Here is a 19,400-nt window from a genome sequence, read left to right as displayed (position 1 = left end):
GTGGTGAGAACCATCAGCTCCTAATTAAGTCAAACAGGAGGTGCAGAAGGGGCTCAGTACCTTGTAGGCAGGACCTTATAGTTAAGATTGGCAATCTTTTCCCCTCCCCGCCCTTTATTTTAAAAAAATAATTTCATCAAACAACATATATTTATTTTTAAGCATTTTGTTTAAAACTATTTAAATTTTCCCAGTTGTGCAAAATTATGGGGGAAGAAGTCAAACAATTATTTAATGACAGCAGCCATTATGTTTCAAAAAGTTAAAGATTTATAACCATTAAAACTCATATTGTCAACATCAGATTCCAAAATACAGTAAATAAATACCCTTAAATCAAACTCTAATACATTCTCAAACAGCATTTTTTCCTTACTTTGCCTATATTTAAATTTCAGTTATTACCAATGGAAATAATTTGTCATTTGGCATGTGTATGGTGAAATAAACATATGCCAATAAAAATCTACTTATTCTAAACCTAATTATATTTGCTGTGGAGAAGTCCAATCAGAAGAATACATGTGTCTTGCATATGGCATAGAAACAAAATAGACGTGAACATTGTTGTTTGATCACATTGACAGAGTTTTGGTGTTTCACCCTTATAGCAGTCTGTCCATCAGTTGGCACACACAGCAAAAGATAAACAAATTTACTAGTACAAAATATCAAAAACAGAGAATATTAATGTGATGAGACAGAAAAAATATGGCAAGTTATTAATGGAGAAGGAAGGCAAAAGTAACATTTGTAGAATTAGCCATTAAAAGGAACCAGTAAGACACAGAGTAGACAAGAAATGATCATAATACTACCTCTTTAATACCTTTTTGCAATAATATGTATTAAAACAATAAGATGTTACAAATTTACCTACGTATGTATCATGGTATACCAACATTTTATTTTAGTTAGACTGGAAAAGTGCTGTGCACTACCAGCACAAAAATACCTGGTCTACTTTTTTTTTTTGGTAAACTAAACAAAACTTAAGCTAATTACATTCAAGTTGTTGATCTGGTATAACTACCTATTTTTCATAATTCATGCTCTGCAAGCTCCAAAGTAGCTAATTACTTACTAAGGGATAATGTGCATGGTAGAGTACTAAATGGCTTTTTCGGGTGATTAAACACTGAAGTGAGGTTGAGGAGTCTGATAACAGCTAAAGCCACTTATTGAAAGCACAGTCCAGTGCCATACACATTTAAGGCGACTAGAAACAAGAAAATTCATTCAGCTTTAACATATATATTTAGGGGAAGGGGTTAGAGGAGCTTAATTTGAAGCTTGAGTTAGAAAGTTCTGTGCTGTTGCGTTCTTGGACTTTCCAGTCATGTCACATCGGGGTGTGGGTTAGGCGAATATTTATTCAAAGAGGTACAGAAAGGAATAATTGTTTTAGGAAGTAAACTGTATAGAAAAAAGGGTGAAATGTTAAATTAAATGTAATCAGTAAGGATATGGTCCCAGTAAGGATTTCAGGATCATTAGGCGTTGATATTGGAACCCTTCACTCCTGTGGATTCATTACAACAGATGAGGATGGCTAATTTCAATCTGAATATAAGGGACCTGGGAATGGCTGTCTACACAGAAAAGATCAGAGGTGAACAATGCTCATGGAGAAATCTTAGAAGCAGCCAGTTCTGAGGCGAAGGGTTGACTGGAATGAATTTTGTTTCTCTGGTCCACACTACAAACTTTGGTTGGCGCAAGATACGTTGGCATACAGCTGCCAAAGTTTGTACATCACTTGGGCATGTACATACTTGACTGCTTGTCCGTCAATGCAAGGTGTGGTGCACAACAGGTAGATAACTCAATGTGCCATGCACTGCCATCCACCACAATGTCTTTGGGGAAATTTTTGCTATGTATTGTGAAAAATAGAAATGACTTCCGCAGGGATCTTTTGGAGCATGGACTCAAGTTTTCAGCATGCAACTTTCTCCATCCCATACTGCTACACATATACCATAATTTTGTGCCATTTTTTGAAAATCCCACAAATCTGCATGGCATTTTTTGGAGCCCACCATCTCTGACAGAAGCCTGGAGTCCATTCAGCTCTGCACTACCCTCATGAACATTGCAAATATTGGATGAATGATTCTCCTGTATTTGCAGACACACAGGAAGTACTACAACAATGGGGACATGACAATGTCTTCAAAGACAGTTTGCAAAGGGAAATAGCAAAAAATGATTCAAGGTTGTTGGTGTTCATTGAGCAACTGCAGATGATGGAGCATTGCTTCTGGCCCGAAGAAATGGGCACTGACTACTGGGATTGTCTCAGAATGGAGTGATGAGCGGCGACTGCAAAACTTTTGGATGTGAAAGGCCACATTCTTGGATCTGTGTGCTGAGTTCACACCAGCCCTTCAGCTCAGGGACACCCTAATGAGAACTGCATTGGCACTGGAAAAGCAAGTGGTGATCACATTCTGGAAGTCTGCAACGCCAGATTGCTATTGGCCAGTGGGAAATCATTTTGGAGCTGGAAAATTCATACTAGGGACTGTTATCATGCAAACATGTAGCATTATTAATTGTCTCCTGCCACACATAACTGTGACTCTTGGCAATATTACTTGAGCATTCTGTGCCCCCAAAATTAAAATTCTGCACACAATATTTTAAAATTCTGCAAATTGTATTTGTCAAATAAATGTGGATGTTCCAGCGTGGCACTGAGGAGCACAGGCCACTGGCTGCACAGAGGTGGGACATCACTGTTCAGCCCCCCTAATCCCCCAGGACATGGACTCAGCAGTGAGGCTGTATCCAACCCTGACACAGTGCAATGATGGGGCCTGCCCCAGAAACACCCCAGGGCCCTGCCTCTCCATGCCAGGTGCACCAGGTAGGCTCAACAAGACGGGATCCAAGTGTGGAGGGGCTTATTGTAGGGCGATCTAAGTGTGGGTTAAGAGGGTTCTGTGTAGGGCAGTTTGGATGAAGGCAGCTCAGTTGGGGATCTGGGTACAGAGGGGCTTGTAGGAGGGTTCTGGGTGCAATAGTAATGGGACTCTGTGGGGAGGTCCAGGTGAAGGTGGTTGGGTCTCAGCATGGGGGATAGAGCTCAGCAGGGGGGTCTGGGCATGTAGGGCTCAATAATGGGTCCAGATACTGGGGAAGTGGTGATCAGTGGGGTGGGGATCCAAGAGCAACTGGTTGGGGCTGGGCGGGGTGAGGATCTGGGTATGGGTGGTTCATCAGGGCGATCTAGGTGCTGGAGGAGTGGGGCTCATTGGAGAGGTTCTGAATGCAGGGGGATGGGGCTCGGCAGGATGATCTGGATAGGAGGGAGTCTGGATGCAGGGGGGTTGGGCAGATGGGGGAGTAGCTCCCTGTACAGGGATCCTTCCTCCTGCAGCTGAGGAGTGATGGGCACAGGAAGTGTGGGTATGGGTGTCTGCAGAGCTTCCTGAAGCCAGGGAAGAAGACTGGGGGTAGGTCTGACCTGGTGCCAGATGCCGTGCAGGGGAAGAGGAAATCCTTTTCTTCCTAGTCCACCCTGGCACGTGATAGGAGCCCGCCTTACCACAGAGTACATCAACAGAACAGGCTGTTTTTCTATGGTTATACAAGCAGGTGTGGATCACCAAAGATACTTCACTGATATCACTGTGGGCTGGCCAGGGAAGGTGTATGATGCTAATTTCTTTGCTCTGAGTAGAGTAAAAGATAAACTGACAATCAAGTTAAATTATTCAAAACCACGTAGCAATTTACAGTGTGGATAAATATTAACCAAGCACTAGGTTAAAACCAACATGCTGATTTCATATATGACCACAATTAAATCTGAACTCTCTGGCACCCAGAGAGTCACTTAGATAGCAATGGAAAGGCAAATGTGTAAGATGTTGCTTCGTGATCACATAACAAATGAGGAGATTGAAAGGCACAGAGGCAACCGATCTAGTGCAGGCGATGTACAATGGAAAGCAGAAATGGGTGGGTCATGTTGTTCGCAGGCAAGAGAATAGGTCAGTGGTGGGCAACCTGCAGCCTGTCAGGGTAATCTGCTGGTAGGCCACCAGACAGTTTGTTTACATTTGCATGGCTGCCCACGGGTCCCAGTGTCCACGGTTTTCCATTCCTGGCCAATGGGAGCTGCAGGAAGCAGCAGCCAGCATGTCCCTGCGGCACTTCCCGCAGCTCCCATTGGCCGGGAACAGTGAATCGCAAATGCAAATGTAAACAAACTGTCTGGCAGCCTGCCATCAGATTACCCTGACGGGCCACACGTGGCCCACAGGCTGCAGGTTGCCCATCGCTGCAATAGGTGGACAACTTGCATCAGTGACTGGATACCTAGAGACCACAAGTGATCACTGGGCAGACCGAAAATGAGCTGGGCTGGTCCCATGACAAAATTCTTTGGCCAGAAATGGAAAGAACGTGCTTGCAATAAAACAAATGGTGTGGCATCGACTTGCGTTCATGGACAGACAGATGAGAACAAATCAGACAAAGGCAGACAAATCTTAACTTACATCTCCAGAGTTAAAAGTTTAGTTTAAGACTCTGCAATGTAGCTCTCACATACAAACTTCCATTCCTGAACTAAAACACCGATGACCTACCTCCACACCATCCTACCCAAACTACACAAAATGAAGGAAGAAGGCATTTTTGGCACAAAAATCAGCTCATCCACAGACATGAAAATTCAAGGAAGCAGACACTTGATAAAGGAACCAAAACGCCTTCCCAGAAAAATGTAAGACCCCACAGGTCTAGAATCTGATCCTGCAGAACTGCCAGGCTGCTTACAGTTCTATACCATCAGCCAACAACAGCTCTGACCAGTTTGCGAACCACATGGACATAGACCCATGGAAAGTCCCACCTCAAAGGGGATGACAAGCAGCAGCCTTGTGGCTCCTGACTGCCTTCACACCTTATATAAATCTAAGAGGCATTCCAGGAAGTGTCCAGGCAACAGCATGGAACTTCTGTAGCAGCCACAGATATTTCTTTTCCCTGCCCCTGAACTCCTGGCTTCAGCTGGACTTTGCCTCCTGACCCAGAGTCTGAAACCTGACTACAAATTCCTCCACTACTAGCCTCAGATTTGCCCCTGCTCTGATCTGGTCTCCATTGCCCTTGTTGGGATCCTGACAATATAATTGCATCAGACAAGTTGCGACTAGTAGCAAAATAAACAGCAGTTCTTATTAAGAATCTCTCATATAATACTTCATCAGTGGATCTTTAAGCACTTTACAAATAGGAACATCATTATTGCCATTTTACAGATTGGAAAAGAAAGAGAGAGAGAGATGAGGTAAAGTTAAATGATCAAGTTCTCACAGCCAGTCACCGGCAGAATAAGGACTAAATATTGTAAAAGAAGCACAAAATAAGCTATTATCTTTTGTAAGGCTGTGCCTTCATGCAGCAGAAATTGAAATATAAGTAGTGTGCAGCATCAGCACTTAATGCATAAGAATGGTTAATAAAATTACAATTTATGCGACCTTAAATTGAAATGTGATGGTGTCATTTTTTCAAACCATTCCATTAAGTATTTATTCCAGCCTTTTGGGGATCATAAAGAATTAAATGTTTACTCATTTATGAAGTATTCTCAGATCTATTCCTGTAAGTAATAAATCTATGAGCAAGCACATAACTGTGTAATTGCATGCAATTGCAAAGCAATTACAATAGTGATACACTGTACATTTTAAATGGGAACAAGTTACTGCTATAAAAAGGCAACAGCTTTACATAAATTGAAAGGGAGGATAGGATAAACTACAAGGAAAACAAAGATATTGCTTTTGTGCTCCTGCATCCTACTGGAAGACCTCTAAAGGTTACTGAGGTATTGTATAAGAGAGAAAATGATGTTATCGACTGCGAAGTTTTACTCTTACCTTTACTCTCACAGTGACAGTGGCAAGTCCTGGAGGCATAGTTCCTCCACTATCAATGGCTTCCACTAGAAAGGTAAAGGTTGCCTCTGTTCCAGAGAATGACTCATAATCCAAGGATTTTAAAAGTGATAATTCTCCTGTGAACTTGTTCAATGAAAAAAATGGCAGTGCTTCCTGGGTTCGTATCCGATAGGTAACATTTGAACCAAGGTCAATATCCTTTGCCTACAGCAAAAGAGAATTTACTTGAAAACTAAAAAACTGAAGAGTCACAAGGAAAAACACCAGCTCACAATTTTTACAGGACATACGTTTGATTTATTTGATATTACTAAGAACATTTGCTTTCTTCAGTGCAATTCATATTTTTTTTCATAATTTTAATTGTTAAATTTTAACAAGATATATTTTCAGTAGGCTTGAGGAAAAACCTTTTTCAAAACCAACTCTGCTAGTCAACAGATGCTGCTTTTAAGATATGTTCTACTTGCCTAATTAAGAGATTTGGATTAAAATTTTGGAAGGACATTTGAACTCTTCGGGGCTAAAAGAAACAGGCAATATCAATATAGTAGAGCCTCACTGGAAAATGCAAATGTATTTTAGTAATGTAATTGCCAGTTAGAAAAATTTCACCTTGTAAAGTATTTCAATAGTACTCTACTTATGTTCTGATTTTCCATCAATGCTTTTATTATTTAGTAGAAATGTAAGCTCTATGTGTCTAATATTTTTCACTTGCCTGTCCTATACCAAATGTCCCATTTTCACAAAGAGAAAAAGGCTTTAAAAAGGTGGGTGGAGAACTGATACCCAAACCTATTTAATCTCTTATTTTGCTTTTAATGGCAACCAGTTAGATGAGAACAGCCTCACACAATAAGATTAACAAAACATTTTCTTTGACCCAAAGTGCCTTACCTCTATTCGCAGGAAGACTGTGCCAGGTGGTAGGTTTTCTGGAACACAGACAGTGTAGGAGGCATTAGTGAACATAGGGCTGTTGTCATCAATATCCAGAACTTTGATTGCCAGAGTTAATGTTGAACGGCGGGGGTCCACAGCTCCATCTGTTGCTTCAACAGTAAGTTCATAATAGTCCCTTGTTTCTCTGTTCAGTTTAACTGCTGTGTAAATGCTACCATTTGATGTGATGCGGAAAATATTGTTGAAGTTTACCAAGCTGTAATGTACTTGGCCATTTACTGCAGCATCTGGGTCTGTAGCCTAAAAGAAAAGAAAAAGCCATATTGTTTTAAAATACTTTTGAAAGGTATGTGGATTAGATTCAGACATGATCAGTGAGCCTTTTATTCGACTTTCTAATATAAAAGAATCCAAAGGACATTGATGTCAATGGAAGTCTTTCCATTGACTTCAGTGCTTTATGGATGAAGCTTCAAGTTTCCACTTATACCTGACATGAAAAATTTCATATTGTTACTTTCCGTATAGTATTTATTTAGTTTATGAAAACTGTTAGAATAAGTATGGAAGAGATTACCTTGGAAAGTGGAGAAGCTTAGATTTGCCCATGTATATTATATCAAAGCTTGTGATTGTTGTTAAACTTTGCTCACTGGGTCTGATGACTTAATTCTTTTGAACAACACATGTAACAGGCCTTGTTTCACTAGTCACAATGAGTTATTTACAATCAATACATTACATAAAGATCTAAATTTAGCACCTCTTGTCCTCTTCAATCTACTTCTGAGCAAAAAATGTTACGATTGAAAAATAATTATTTTTGAATACTATTCCTTAGATGAAGCTTTGCAAAATCATGGCATTTACCAGCCTTGGCAAAAATTCTATTAACTTGTAGCAGACAATATTGATGATATGTTTGACCATGGTATAGTATAATTAAACACAAAAAATACATTTTAAAAGGCATTTAAGTTATAGCATTAATCAAAAGAGAGGGGAATCGCATATCTAAGTTGCCATTGTGCCTTTAGCTCAGACCCTCTTTACCTAGACGTTGCTGCAACCACAAGACAATGTGTACATGGCATTGCAAGTCTCTGACTTCAGTTACTGTTAAGGGAATTCATATGCTCAAACTGAGGATAGAGCATATTAGCCAGATTCTTCCCCCATGCTTGCAACCCCTTGAAGCAGTCCACTGGAGCAATGGGGCCATAATACCTTAGGATTTTCCCAGATGAGAATTCCTCCAATATGGAGGAGCCCTAATTTGATGTAGAACTGGAATAGCCACATCCTATGCAACCCATCTTCAAGCACCAAGTGTAGAGACATAGCAGGATACTGCAGTGTTGTCATGATCTCTGATGGCCATAACAGCTCTTAATGGCAATGTACTGAATGCTCTAAACTATACCAAATACTGGGCCAATGGAAAATTGTCCTCTGGATCAGAGCCTCTGAGATTTCCCTGCCTTAGCAATGCCCAGTAGCACAACTAAGAATCTGGATCTATGTCTTATGAGATGCTCAATCTGAAGAGAAGTATTCAAGAGCCCATTTCTGCTCCTACTAAAAATCAATAGGAAAACTCCAATTTCATTACAAGTGTCATAGAATCCAGGCTGCATACAAGACATGAATAATGGTGTGTTTAGTGAGCTAACTTATGTACTTTTATTTATTGTTACAACTCTTACTATTTTAGTAATTTTAAACACTTTCTCCTTGATGCATCATTTCATCTTTATAGTTTATTTACTAGTTATGTTCTTTAAACTTTATTGGTATTTACATGACCAAGACAGCAACATTGTCATGAAAGGTTTATTGTATATTTGCTGATAGCATTATTTGCAAGCATGTTTTTGTGCATTTCCTTGATGTCATCTCACAAATGTTTAAATATCTTTGAGGTAATTTAAAATAGGATTTAGGATGACTCAGACCATAAAATCCATAGTGTGCTAGGTTACTGATTTTAGCACTCAAAAGAGTTCTTACAGTTACACTGAAGACTGTGAATAATTTTCATTCACATGGTAAACTGAAATCTAGAGAAAATAAAAAAATTGTACCAGTTTTTAAATGTTGGGTCTGCACACTTTGCTAGATACATTTTTCTAAGTTAGGAATTTCAGCATACTATACAGGAGATATAGATGAATATTCAGGAGAAAGCTACAGAACAAACAATTATCAATGAGTGAAATTAACGTATTTAGTGACTTAGTCCAGATAAGCACCACAAATTCCAGATACTTCAAACTTTATCTAAATTACTCTGAAAAATTGCCTTGGAGTGGAATGCAACACAGAATTGGGCATTTTAATTCCAAACAGGCCCATAACACTATTCCATGAGACTGAGTTGGGCTTCTCTTTTTAAACTTTATACTTCCACTTCCATCTTCGCAAGCAAAGAAGTGAACAAACATGAAAAAAATACTTTAAAATAGTAATCCTATGTTTGTGATTATTTGATTTAGTTCAAGTTTTGGGTAACATTTTACTCATACTAGTGCATCCAACCCATACACATGATATTCTAAACATTAGCAAAATAAACTTATCTACATATAAGTGGTGTCCATTTTATTTTTTATTAGAGGTCATGCAACTCAGATAATCATCTCATACTAACTGCCAGGGTCTTAACATAGTTTGAGTGTTGGCCTGTTCCTTTTCCTCCCTTTTAATTAAATGAAGTCATGGTGAATAAGGTCATGTAAGGTAAGTGTATTTTGTGAGCAAGGTAGCTTCATCTGTTTACATTTATAAATGAACCTACAGATGTTGAGGAAAATAACAAAACATCAAAATTGCTGATTATCAGCACTACTATCAGGAAGTTTTCATGGATGTTTAATATCCTACCAAAGTGTTCAGTGTGAGACACTATAATGAAACAATTTATCTTCCTAGAAATCAATTAAAAGTTAATTAAAATGGTTACCGAGAAAAAGCACACATTTGCCCCTTTGTACTACATCAATTCAATAAGCAGTAGTGGCTGCAACATTATAATGATCTATCTATAGTTAATACATCTTTGTAATCAGCACCTTACTACCTGCATCTGATCTGTGTCCACTTAGCTTGGAAGTGCTTCTACTCCCACGCACGTAATTTGGTTTTGTGAAGAAAAATCTCAGTGGATGAGACACTGGGGAATTACCAGAAAAGGTGATGACATCAGCTAGTTGATGAGAAAACTAAATCTTAGAAATGCAAAATAAATTAAAAAATCTGTTTTGGGATAAGTAAGCATTGAGGAAATACAGACTATGGTATTGGGATTTTAGCTGAGATAGTAGCAGCAAGCTGTATTTCCATAGTCTTAATCCATGTCAGATGTGTGTGAGGCTGCGGCATGTGCAAATGGCTTTAGTTTAAACCAGAGCCACATGATAGCAATTAAACAGCTGCTAACTGGATTATAGTCAGCCCTCATTAAGGTAACAACAATAATCTGGAAAAAGATTTATTGCTGTAGAAAATTAAACTATTAAATTTAACTGTGTAAAGTTTATTTCTCTCTCTCTAACAAGGAAATAACATTTTCGAAAGATTACTGTATTTTAATGGAGCTCACTTTAAATGACAGCCCAAAATCTTAATATTTGGACCCTGTTTCCTAAGAGCCGTGAATGCTCATTTTGTAAAATCAGTTGTGTATGTCTCTGGATATGCACCTATTTTACAAGTTTCATGAGAATATCAATGCTTGGTCCTGATTCTTATCTCGTTATAGTAGCATGCAAATAATCAGAAGTTCTGTGAAAGAAGTCACTGCAGTTGCACCTATGTAAAATTGGTGAGAGATCAAAATCAGGCCCAGTATTAATTTATCATAGTCTCTCTGTGCATTGCTACATACTAGTTTAACAGTCCAAGCTTAAAAAAAATGTTCTAAGAAAATCCTGAAATAGTTCCCCTAATAAAAATTACATATACTTTGTCTAGTAAAATTCCCAGTCTATTGATTTTATTATCCATATAAAAGATACAAAACCAACTTTGTCCAAAATTTATTGACTGAAGTCAATGGATGTAAGCCAGGGATAAATACAGACCATCAACACCGCTGCTCTATTCTAAATATTATCCAATAACTGGGGAGGGATTATGTGCTGCTCCTCTTAGAGGAGAAGCACACACAGGTGGAGCCCTGGAGGGAGAAAAAGAGGAGTCCTTGGATTCTGGGCTGGTGCATAAATAAAAGTAGCTCAAAGCTCTAAGTGACAGTTGCTCATCCTGTGCTGCCTAGGGGTAGCACTGCAACCTGGAGGTGCTCAGAATGGCCATAACGTCATCTCTCATGACCCTGGCCCCTACACTGGGGTTTGCAAGAGGTCCTGTGTGAGGTAGCCTACAGATGTCTTATGGAGTGCCTGTGCTAGGGAAATTCTCCCCTGGACAGGTAAGAAGTTTTATATCAGTGTACAGGGGTTGTAGAGGGAAGGAGAATCCCTCCTCTGTTCCCTCTCGCTTTTTAATAAATAAAATAATTAAATAAATTAAATGCCTTGTGTTATCCATGTTGACTTTAGGATCCTAATTTATAAAACACTATACAATTAGTGAGACATCAGTTAAATTATTTGGTGTATAAAAATATGTGTTAACACACTTATGTACAAATATACACCACTGATTATTGAAAGGAGCATTGTAATTTCATAAGTAGAAAAATAAAAAAATTACTGAAGCTATTTATCTGTGATAACAGCCCTCAGATAAATGGTTTGACAAACTGATACTAAGCAATGATAAAGCAAGTTTAAGCAAGTAACTAGGATACCCATCTAAATGTTTGGACCAGATCCATACCTGCTGTAAATTGTCATAGTTCTAATTTACATCAGCTGAGGGTCTGGTCCTATAGACTTTAGGTATGCAAAGGTGGGTGAGGCCAACAATTAAAACAACAGAAGGATAATGTTCCAGGGTTCACTGGTCTTTTGGCATTTCCTTGATGTCTGCCACACCTTGCCACAATGATGTCACTAGAAGGAAGCCTTGCTGAGACTGAACACAGTATGTTTGTCTGTCTTGTGACCCTGGATGTCCTGTGGCTGTGCAGCTTTGATCCAGAGATGTGACCCCAACAACCTGCTAGCAGCCCACAAGCCTCACCGTGATTTTGCTCAACCTGGTTACTCCTTGCAGGCTGACCTAGTGCCCTTCCAGCCCTGAACTCGCCCCCCAAATCGTCCTATTGCAGGGACCAGTCTCTCTCCTGGACATTTACAGAGACAGTAAAATTCTTCAACTTGTTACCTTTCTAGAAGCACACACTCTATTCAACTTACACAGCACTGTCATTTATAATGAATGCAGAGCAAGTTTATTAACAAAAGAGCACGGATTAAGTGATACCAAGTAAAAGTAAAAGGCAGAAACGGTTACAAAAGCAAATAAAAGTGAAAATATAATCTAAAACCATAAAACTTAATCTAGCAAGATACAGTCTTAGTTCAAGATCATTTTTCTCTCATTCACAATCTCCTTTCTAGCTTTTACTGACCAGTCTAGCCAGAACCTGGCACCAATACCAAATTGCTTGCTTTCTTTGTCTCCTAACGTGAACGATAAAAGATGGAATCTGTCTCTGTTCCTTAGATCTCCAAAGGGGTTGCTTTAGTCTTATAAAGCAAGCAGGAAGGCCTCTTGGGGATTCAATCTCCTGTCTCTCTCTGAGGTACAGGAGTCTTGTTAATATTGTCTCTCAAGTTCAGGATCAGGATAACCACTGGTGGTTTACCCTGACGGCTTTGTTTACTACTACTATGTATACTGAAATAAACCCACATTCCTTTGTCTAGGAAAGACCTATTTATCACTTTTACCTAAGCTGGGCTGTCTGATCTTTACCAGGATCTAATAATATCATAGAGAGGGAATTCATAACTTCACATAATAACAGGTTTCGGAGTAGCAGCTGTGTTAGTCTGTATCTGCAAAAAGAACAGGAGTATTGTGGCACCTTAGATACTAACAAATTTATCTGAGCATAAGCTTTCTTGGGCTACAGCCCACTTCATCGGATGCATAGACCGGAACATACAGCACGAAGCTATTTATACATACAGAGAACATGAAAAGGTAGAAGTAGCCATACCAACTGTAAGAAGCCAATCAACTGAGACGAGCTATCATCAGCAGGAGAAAAAAAAAAAAACTTTTGAAGTGATAATTGAGGTGACCCAAAAAAAGTGTGAGGATACTTAACATGGGGAAATAGATTCAATTAGTGTAATGACCCGATCATTCCCAGTCTCTGTTTAAACCTACGTTAATTGTATCTAATTTAGATATTAATTCAAATTCAGCAGTCTCTATTTGGAGTCTGTTTTCAAAGTTTTTTTGTTGTAAAATTGCCACCTTCAAGTCTGTTACTGAGTGGTTAGAGAGGCTAAAGTGTCCTCTCACTGGTTTTTGAATGTTATGATTCCTGATGTCAGATTTGTGTCCATTTATTCTTTTGCTTAGAGACTGTCCAGTTTGGCCAATGTCTATAGCAGAGGGGCATTGGTGGCACATGATGGCATATGGCATGATGGTAGATATGCTGGTGAACAAGCCCCTGATGGCATGGCTGATGTGATTAGGTCCTATGATGATGTCATTTGAATAGATATGTGGACAGAGTTGGCATCAGGCTTTGTTGCAAGGATAGGTTCCTGGGTTAGTGTTTATGTTCTATGGTGTTTATGTGACCATCACCAGCAACCAAACACCATCCTTTACCAGAAACCTACTGACCGTTATGCTTACCTACATTCCTCCAGCTTCCATCCAGGACACACCACATGATCCATTGTCTACAGCCAAACTCTAAGATACAACCGCATTTGCTCCAATCCCTCAGAGACAAACACCTACAAGATCTCTATCACGCATTCTTAAAATTACTATACTCACCTGCTGAAATGAAAAAACAGATTGACAGAGCCAGAAGAGTACCGAGAAGTCACCTACTACAGGACAGGCCCAACAAAGAAAATAACAAAAGGCCACTCGCTGTCACCTTCAGCCCCCAACTAAAACCTCTCTAACGCATCATCAAAGATCTACAACCTATCCTGAAAGATGATCCCTCACTTTCACAGATCTTGGGAGACAGACCAGTCCTTTCTTACAGACAGCCCCCCAACCTGAAGCAAATACTCACCAGCAACTGAGAGAGACTGCTGAACTTGAATTAATATGCAAATTAGATACAATTAACGTAGGTTTGAACAGAGTGGGAATGGTTGGGCCATTACACTAATTGAATCTTTCCCCATATTAAGTATCCTTACACCTTATTTGGGTCATCTCGATTATCACTTCAAAAGTATTTTTTTCCCCTGTTCATGAAAGCTTATCTCAATTGATTGGCCTCTTACAGTTGGTATGGCTACTTCCACCTTTTCATGTTCTCTGTATGTATAAATAGCTTCTTGCTGTATGTTCCAGTCTATGCGTCCGATGAAGTGGGCTGTAGCCCATGAAAGCTTATGCTCAGATAAGTTTGTTAGTATCTAAGGTGCCACAATACTGTTCTTTTCACATATAATGTTAACACATACATTTTACAGTGATATTAATAACCAGCATGTTATAAGCTTTCATATGGAATTCTCATGAGGAATATTTTATACAGATATTATTGCAGTAGTGTGTAGGGTATGAATACAGGGTTACTTAAGTGTTACAGCCTAGATAAGAGTTTTGGTCCCATTTTAACCTGATCTAAATGATTGGCAATTAACTTAACTAGCACAATTGTAAACGCAACTCTCAACACACTTGTTTCAGGACACAAATATTTGTGGTTTACCCCAGAAGTCAGCCAATTTTTAATTGCTAATGCTACGTCCTGAGGTAAATCACAAAAACATTTGTGTACTGGAACAAACATCTGTGGAATATCCAGACCAACATTTACAATTGTGTCAATAACTATATTCACTGGCAAGGAATTAACTCAAGTTAAAATAGGACCACAAATCCAAATCTCATTATTGTTAACTCTCATAACATGTGGAGTCAAGTGATTGTGAGAATCTCAGCTTTCTTGTAAAAAGATGCACAATTTTCGCTCCCATGGCTGCAACTAATAGCCTAAAAATGTGACTACAGTGTATTTTAGAGACTTAGAAACCAGAAGACAAACCAAAAGAACTCCAAATTATTATTTTTTAAAAGTCTCATGATTTTAAATCATTCTTGTGATTTTTTGCAACTTGGCTGATGATTTTGGCAGGGGTAATACTTTAGTCTAGATACAACAAAAATGGCCTGGGGTTTTGGATTTAGTTCTAAGCCACAGTTAACAGGAAGCTGCATGAGGCACTAGACACCTGTATATCTTCAGTGATATGGTCCATTGGTTTTCCAGCTACTTTGCACTGCAGGGGAGACCCTAAAGCAGCTAGAGAAGGGGACAAGAACTGACATGTTCTACTGAGATATAGATTTCTAAACAAATATATATTTGAATTCTGTCATCCTTTATTTACAAACTTTTATATATAAACCTTTATAGTTATAGCTTAATATTTTGAGAGCTAAAGTCAAGTATGAGTTATGAGAATCAGTCTTATTAAAGAAAATAACTATCCTAACAGAGTACTTTCCATAGTAAATACCATTTAGCATATAAATGCATAGTTATGTGATATTATATTTCAGACAATCAAAATTGGTTTTGTCATAAAAAAGCTGTAGCAAAATATAAGTTTAGCAAATTCACTTGGTCTTATTTAGTTAACATTTTGTAACTACAGAGATAATTAACTATTTTTAACGATGAAAACAAAGTTTCACCGATTTTCTTAAAGAATCTCATATTTTGGGCATATACAATGCATTATATTTATATGAAAATTGTTTTGAACAGAGTCTAAGAACAGTTCAGGGCATTATAATCCATAGAAAAGCAGTTCCAAAACTCTACTCTGTGAAGCACTCGATGGTACTAGCTGTTCTTTTTTGCAGCTATTACATCACACTAAGACGGATAAGAATTCATTAATATTTTACCCTAATTTCACATACATAGTTGTTTAGTTACCACAAGGAGTTTCATGCTCACAAAAGTGGTGGGGTACACCAGGGGGTGCACACAATCACAAACAGGAAGCAGGGAACAAGTTTATAAAACAATTTCTCTATTAACATGTGGTCTCATTCTATAAAAAAAGTTTGAAAAATCCTGCTGTGAGTTGAGTCAATCCTGCTGGCATTTGCCATTGACTTGCAAATTCCTGCTACTTTGGTCACAATAAGTTTAATAGGACCAATTATTTCCAAATGCTTAGCCACTTTATCCTCAGTACGCAGTTACTAGTTGTGAAGAAATCTTTATTAGGTAATTAGGTTAGACAGGAAGCGTCATCTCAGAGGAGGAAGGCCAGCATTTTATTTATGACTCCATTTAGCCTATGATCTTCACTTTCCGTGTAAATATTTACATTTATCTGTTAAGTACTGACCCTGAATTCCTAAATACAATATTTCATCTGATTCATTGTTATTAAAAGGTGAAACTTTTGGAAACAATATGTCTAGTTGGTTGTCACCAACATACTGGACTACCAAATGAGAATCAGATACAACTAACTATTCTAACATTAATAGTGAATTGCTTTATTTTATTTTTTTTAGTAGGTGTTTTTGAAGATAGCAGTTAGGAAATGTCATCGTATCTAATAGAGATCCAGAGATGAATTTTAAATACAGAATGTTCTGTCTATGCCATACTGCATAATCTTCACAGTGAAGTTTTTCCTTTATGTTCCACTAGTACCTATTTTAGAATAAGAAAGTAAGAAAGAATGTGACAATTAGGACATAGCTATAGGTACATAGTGAAATGTTTTAATAAAATAGGTATGAGAATAGTATTTATACTCTATTTCTCAGACACCAGTGTGTTGTGAAATCAAAAGTTCCCTGAATATATTAATGAGAGTAAATTACTTTTTATCCATTAACACTCTCTTTATATTTGAAATTTATATACATAGTCTACTAATCTACAAACAAGATTGAAATTTCAATGTTTCACAATTTATAACTAAACTACCTGTCATAAATGGTATGCCCTACAGCTGCCACTTTGCTCCAACTAACCATAACACAATTATAATGCATCTCCTCATCCTCCCATTCCCTCATCCCCACAGAGGTCTGCTTAGGGGAAAGTGAAGCAGCACTTCAAGATGCTGTGGAGCAGTGCTACCCTGAAGTTGTTTGCTAATGTAACCCACACACCTCCTGGGTGGGGCATTCTGTCCCATCTAGTGACACTGAGACACGAGAGAGAGAAAGACAGAGAGAGAGATCTGTTCTGCAGTCTTAACTAACAGCCAGTGGTAGAAGCTCATGGACTAATCTCCAGACGTTCAATCCCACTCGCCGACGACTGGGATCTGTCAGCGTTACACTATTTATGGGGATGGAGGACGGAAGATCAAGTGCCCCCACCTACAAAGCTTTCCCATCCAGCATCAGGATCACTAGACTCCCTCTACACAGCACCTGACCCACCACTACTCAAACCGCTCCCAAAGTCCATTGTGACCGGTCACAAATATAAAGGGAAGGGTAACAACCTTCCTGTATACAGTATTATAAAATCCGTCCTGGCCAGAAGCATCAAGTCCTCTTACCTGTAAAGGGTTAAGAAGCTCAACTACCTGGGTGGCACCTGACCCAAAGGAACAATAAGGGCACAAGATATTTTCAAATGGTGGGGGGAAGGCTTTGTTCTGTCTGTTCCATGCAGCTTTGGCCGGAGCAAGATCAAAGGAGCAAGAAATCCAACTCATATAGAGCTAGTAAGTATTTAGCAAGGAAATACATTAGATTTACTTTTATTTTGGCTTGTGAATTTTCTCTGTGCTGAGAGGGAGGATATTCCTGGTTTTCTTTTTATAACTTTAAAGTTTTGCCCAGAGAGAAACCCTCTGTGTTTTGAATCTGATTGCCTGTGAGATTATCTTCTATTACAGAGGTACTCCTTTCACCTGTTTTCTTTAATTAAAATTCTTCTTTTAAGAAGCAGATTGATTTTTCATTGTTTTAAGATCCCAGAGTTTGGGTCTGCCTTCACCTGTACCAATTGGTGAGGATATATTCTCAAGCCTTCCAAGGAAAGAAGGTGTAGGGGCTTGGAGGATTATTCTCAAGCCTGCCCAGGAAAAGGGGTGTAGGGGCTTGGGGAGATATTTGGGGAAGGTAGGGATCCAAGTGGCTCTCCCTAAATGTTTGTTTAAAACACTTGGTGGTGGCAGCGTTACCTAATCCAAGGTACAAGGAAGGATTTGTGCCTTGGGGAGTTTTTAACCTAAGCTGGTAGAAATAAGCTTAGGGGATCTTTCATGTGGATCCCCACATCTGTACCCTAGAGTTCAGAGTGGGGAGGGAACCCTGACATGACCATTAATGACCTTTGAGATTTTGGGGGATACTGATAAGAAACCATGGGTGGATTCTGCAGGCTCTGGTGAAAGAAATACTGAGCATCATAGCTCTACATTATTTTGAGGTTTGTCTCTCTAGAATTTAACTCTCCCTTCTCATATTCTTATTCATAGTAGTTAAAGGTCAAAGTATTAAGCAAATGTAAAATATCCACACATGAACTTACAAAACTGAAGAGCAGACAAATACTGCTAAGTCTAACTGTGACCTAACATGAACGGATTTTTTTGTGTGTAAAGGGCAAGATTATATGCAGGCCTGAATTAATTTTTCTTTAAAGTCAGAACATCTGCATGAATATAAATTAGACTTTAAAAATATTAAATATATGATCCCTTGCTGAACAGCTTCATCTCATCAATTACTGTGACAAGGAAAACAGAGATGACACACATGCTGCTGGCGTTCTAATCTAATAATGTTCATTGAGAAGTATAACAAGTAAGTTATTTTGAAGACTCTGTGGTAGCTGCTACTTTCTGATCCCTGTGATCACTCTCATTTGTGTCTTACACAGTGAAGATAACTCAGATATAGACGCTATGCTTATATAGTAGTATACAATTAAAAAAAAACTTGCATAAGGCTTAGGACTAAAATCAAATCACTACCTCCCAGCTTACTTACAAAAAACATATGCAATGCTATGTACATTCTATGACTCTTCACTCCATCTACTGTAGTAGGATTCTGCTCTAGAATCCAACCTTTATCTATGTTTCAACCATGTTTCAAGATTCTATTCTTTAATGTTTGTAAAGAAAGCCATATGAATGTTAATCAACTGTAAACCAAAGAAGTATCTTCGGAGTTTTCAAACAGCCTGAAAACAGCTCTGATATGTATGAACAGCGCAATTCACCTTAACAGATGTTAACTCTGAAACATAGTGATAATAATTGAAATTTCAGCATTGTTAATTATTTCACTATTGATCTTTTAACAGAAACCTCCACATCATGCTAACAACCATGGTGGTTTTGCGGTGGTAACTAATTATATCTGGCTTCATCCTGTGCCCATTGCATTGTAAAACTCCCATTATATTCAATGGGACAGGATAAGGCATACAGATTCTGAGATAAAGTC

General features: G+C 38.5%; 1 protein-coding gene across 1 annotated transcript in view; it reads right to left on the bottom strand.

Annotated features, from left to right (window-relative positions):
- Positions 1-19,400, bottom strand: part of PCDH15 (protocadherin related 15) — a 1,383,724-nt gene that overhangs the window by 211,526 nt on the left and 1,152,798 nt on the right. Inside the window, exons 22-23 of the mRNA XM_075072657.1 lie at positions 6,822-7,127; positions 5,901-6,125 (exon numbers count right to left, since the gene is read on the bottom strand). Of these exons, the coding sequence (XP_074928758.1) occupies positions 5,901-6,125; positions 6,822-7,127 (531 nt within the window). The remainder of the gene's footprint in view (positions 1-5,900; positions 6,126-6,821; positions 7,128-19,400) is intronic.

The sequence above is a fragment of the Chelonoidis abingdonii genome, chromosome 15, assembly GCF_003597395.2.
Source record: "Chelonoidis abingdonii isolate Lonesome George chromosome 15, CheloAbing_2.0, whole genome shotgun sequence".
Taxonomy (NCBI): domain Eukaryota; kingdom Metazoa; phylum Chordata; order Testudines; family Testudinidae; genus Chelonoidis; species Chelonoidis abingdonii.
The sequence above is the reverse complement of the archived record's forward strand: the minus strand, read 5'-3'. Positions and strand labels throughout refer to the sequence as shown.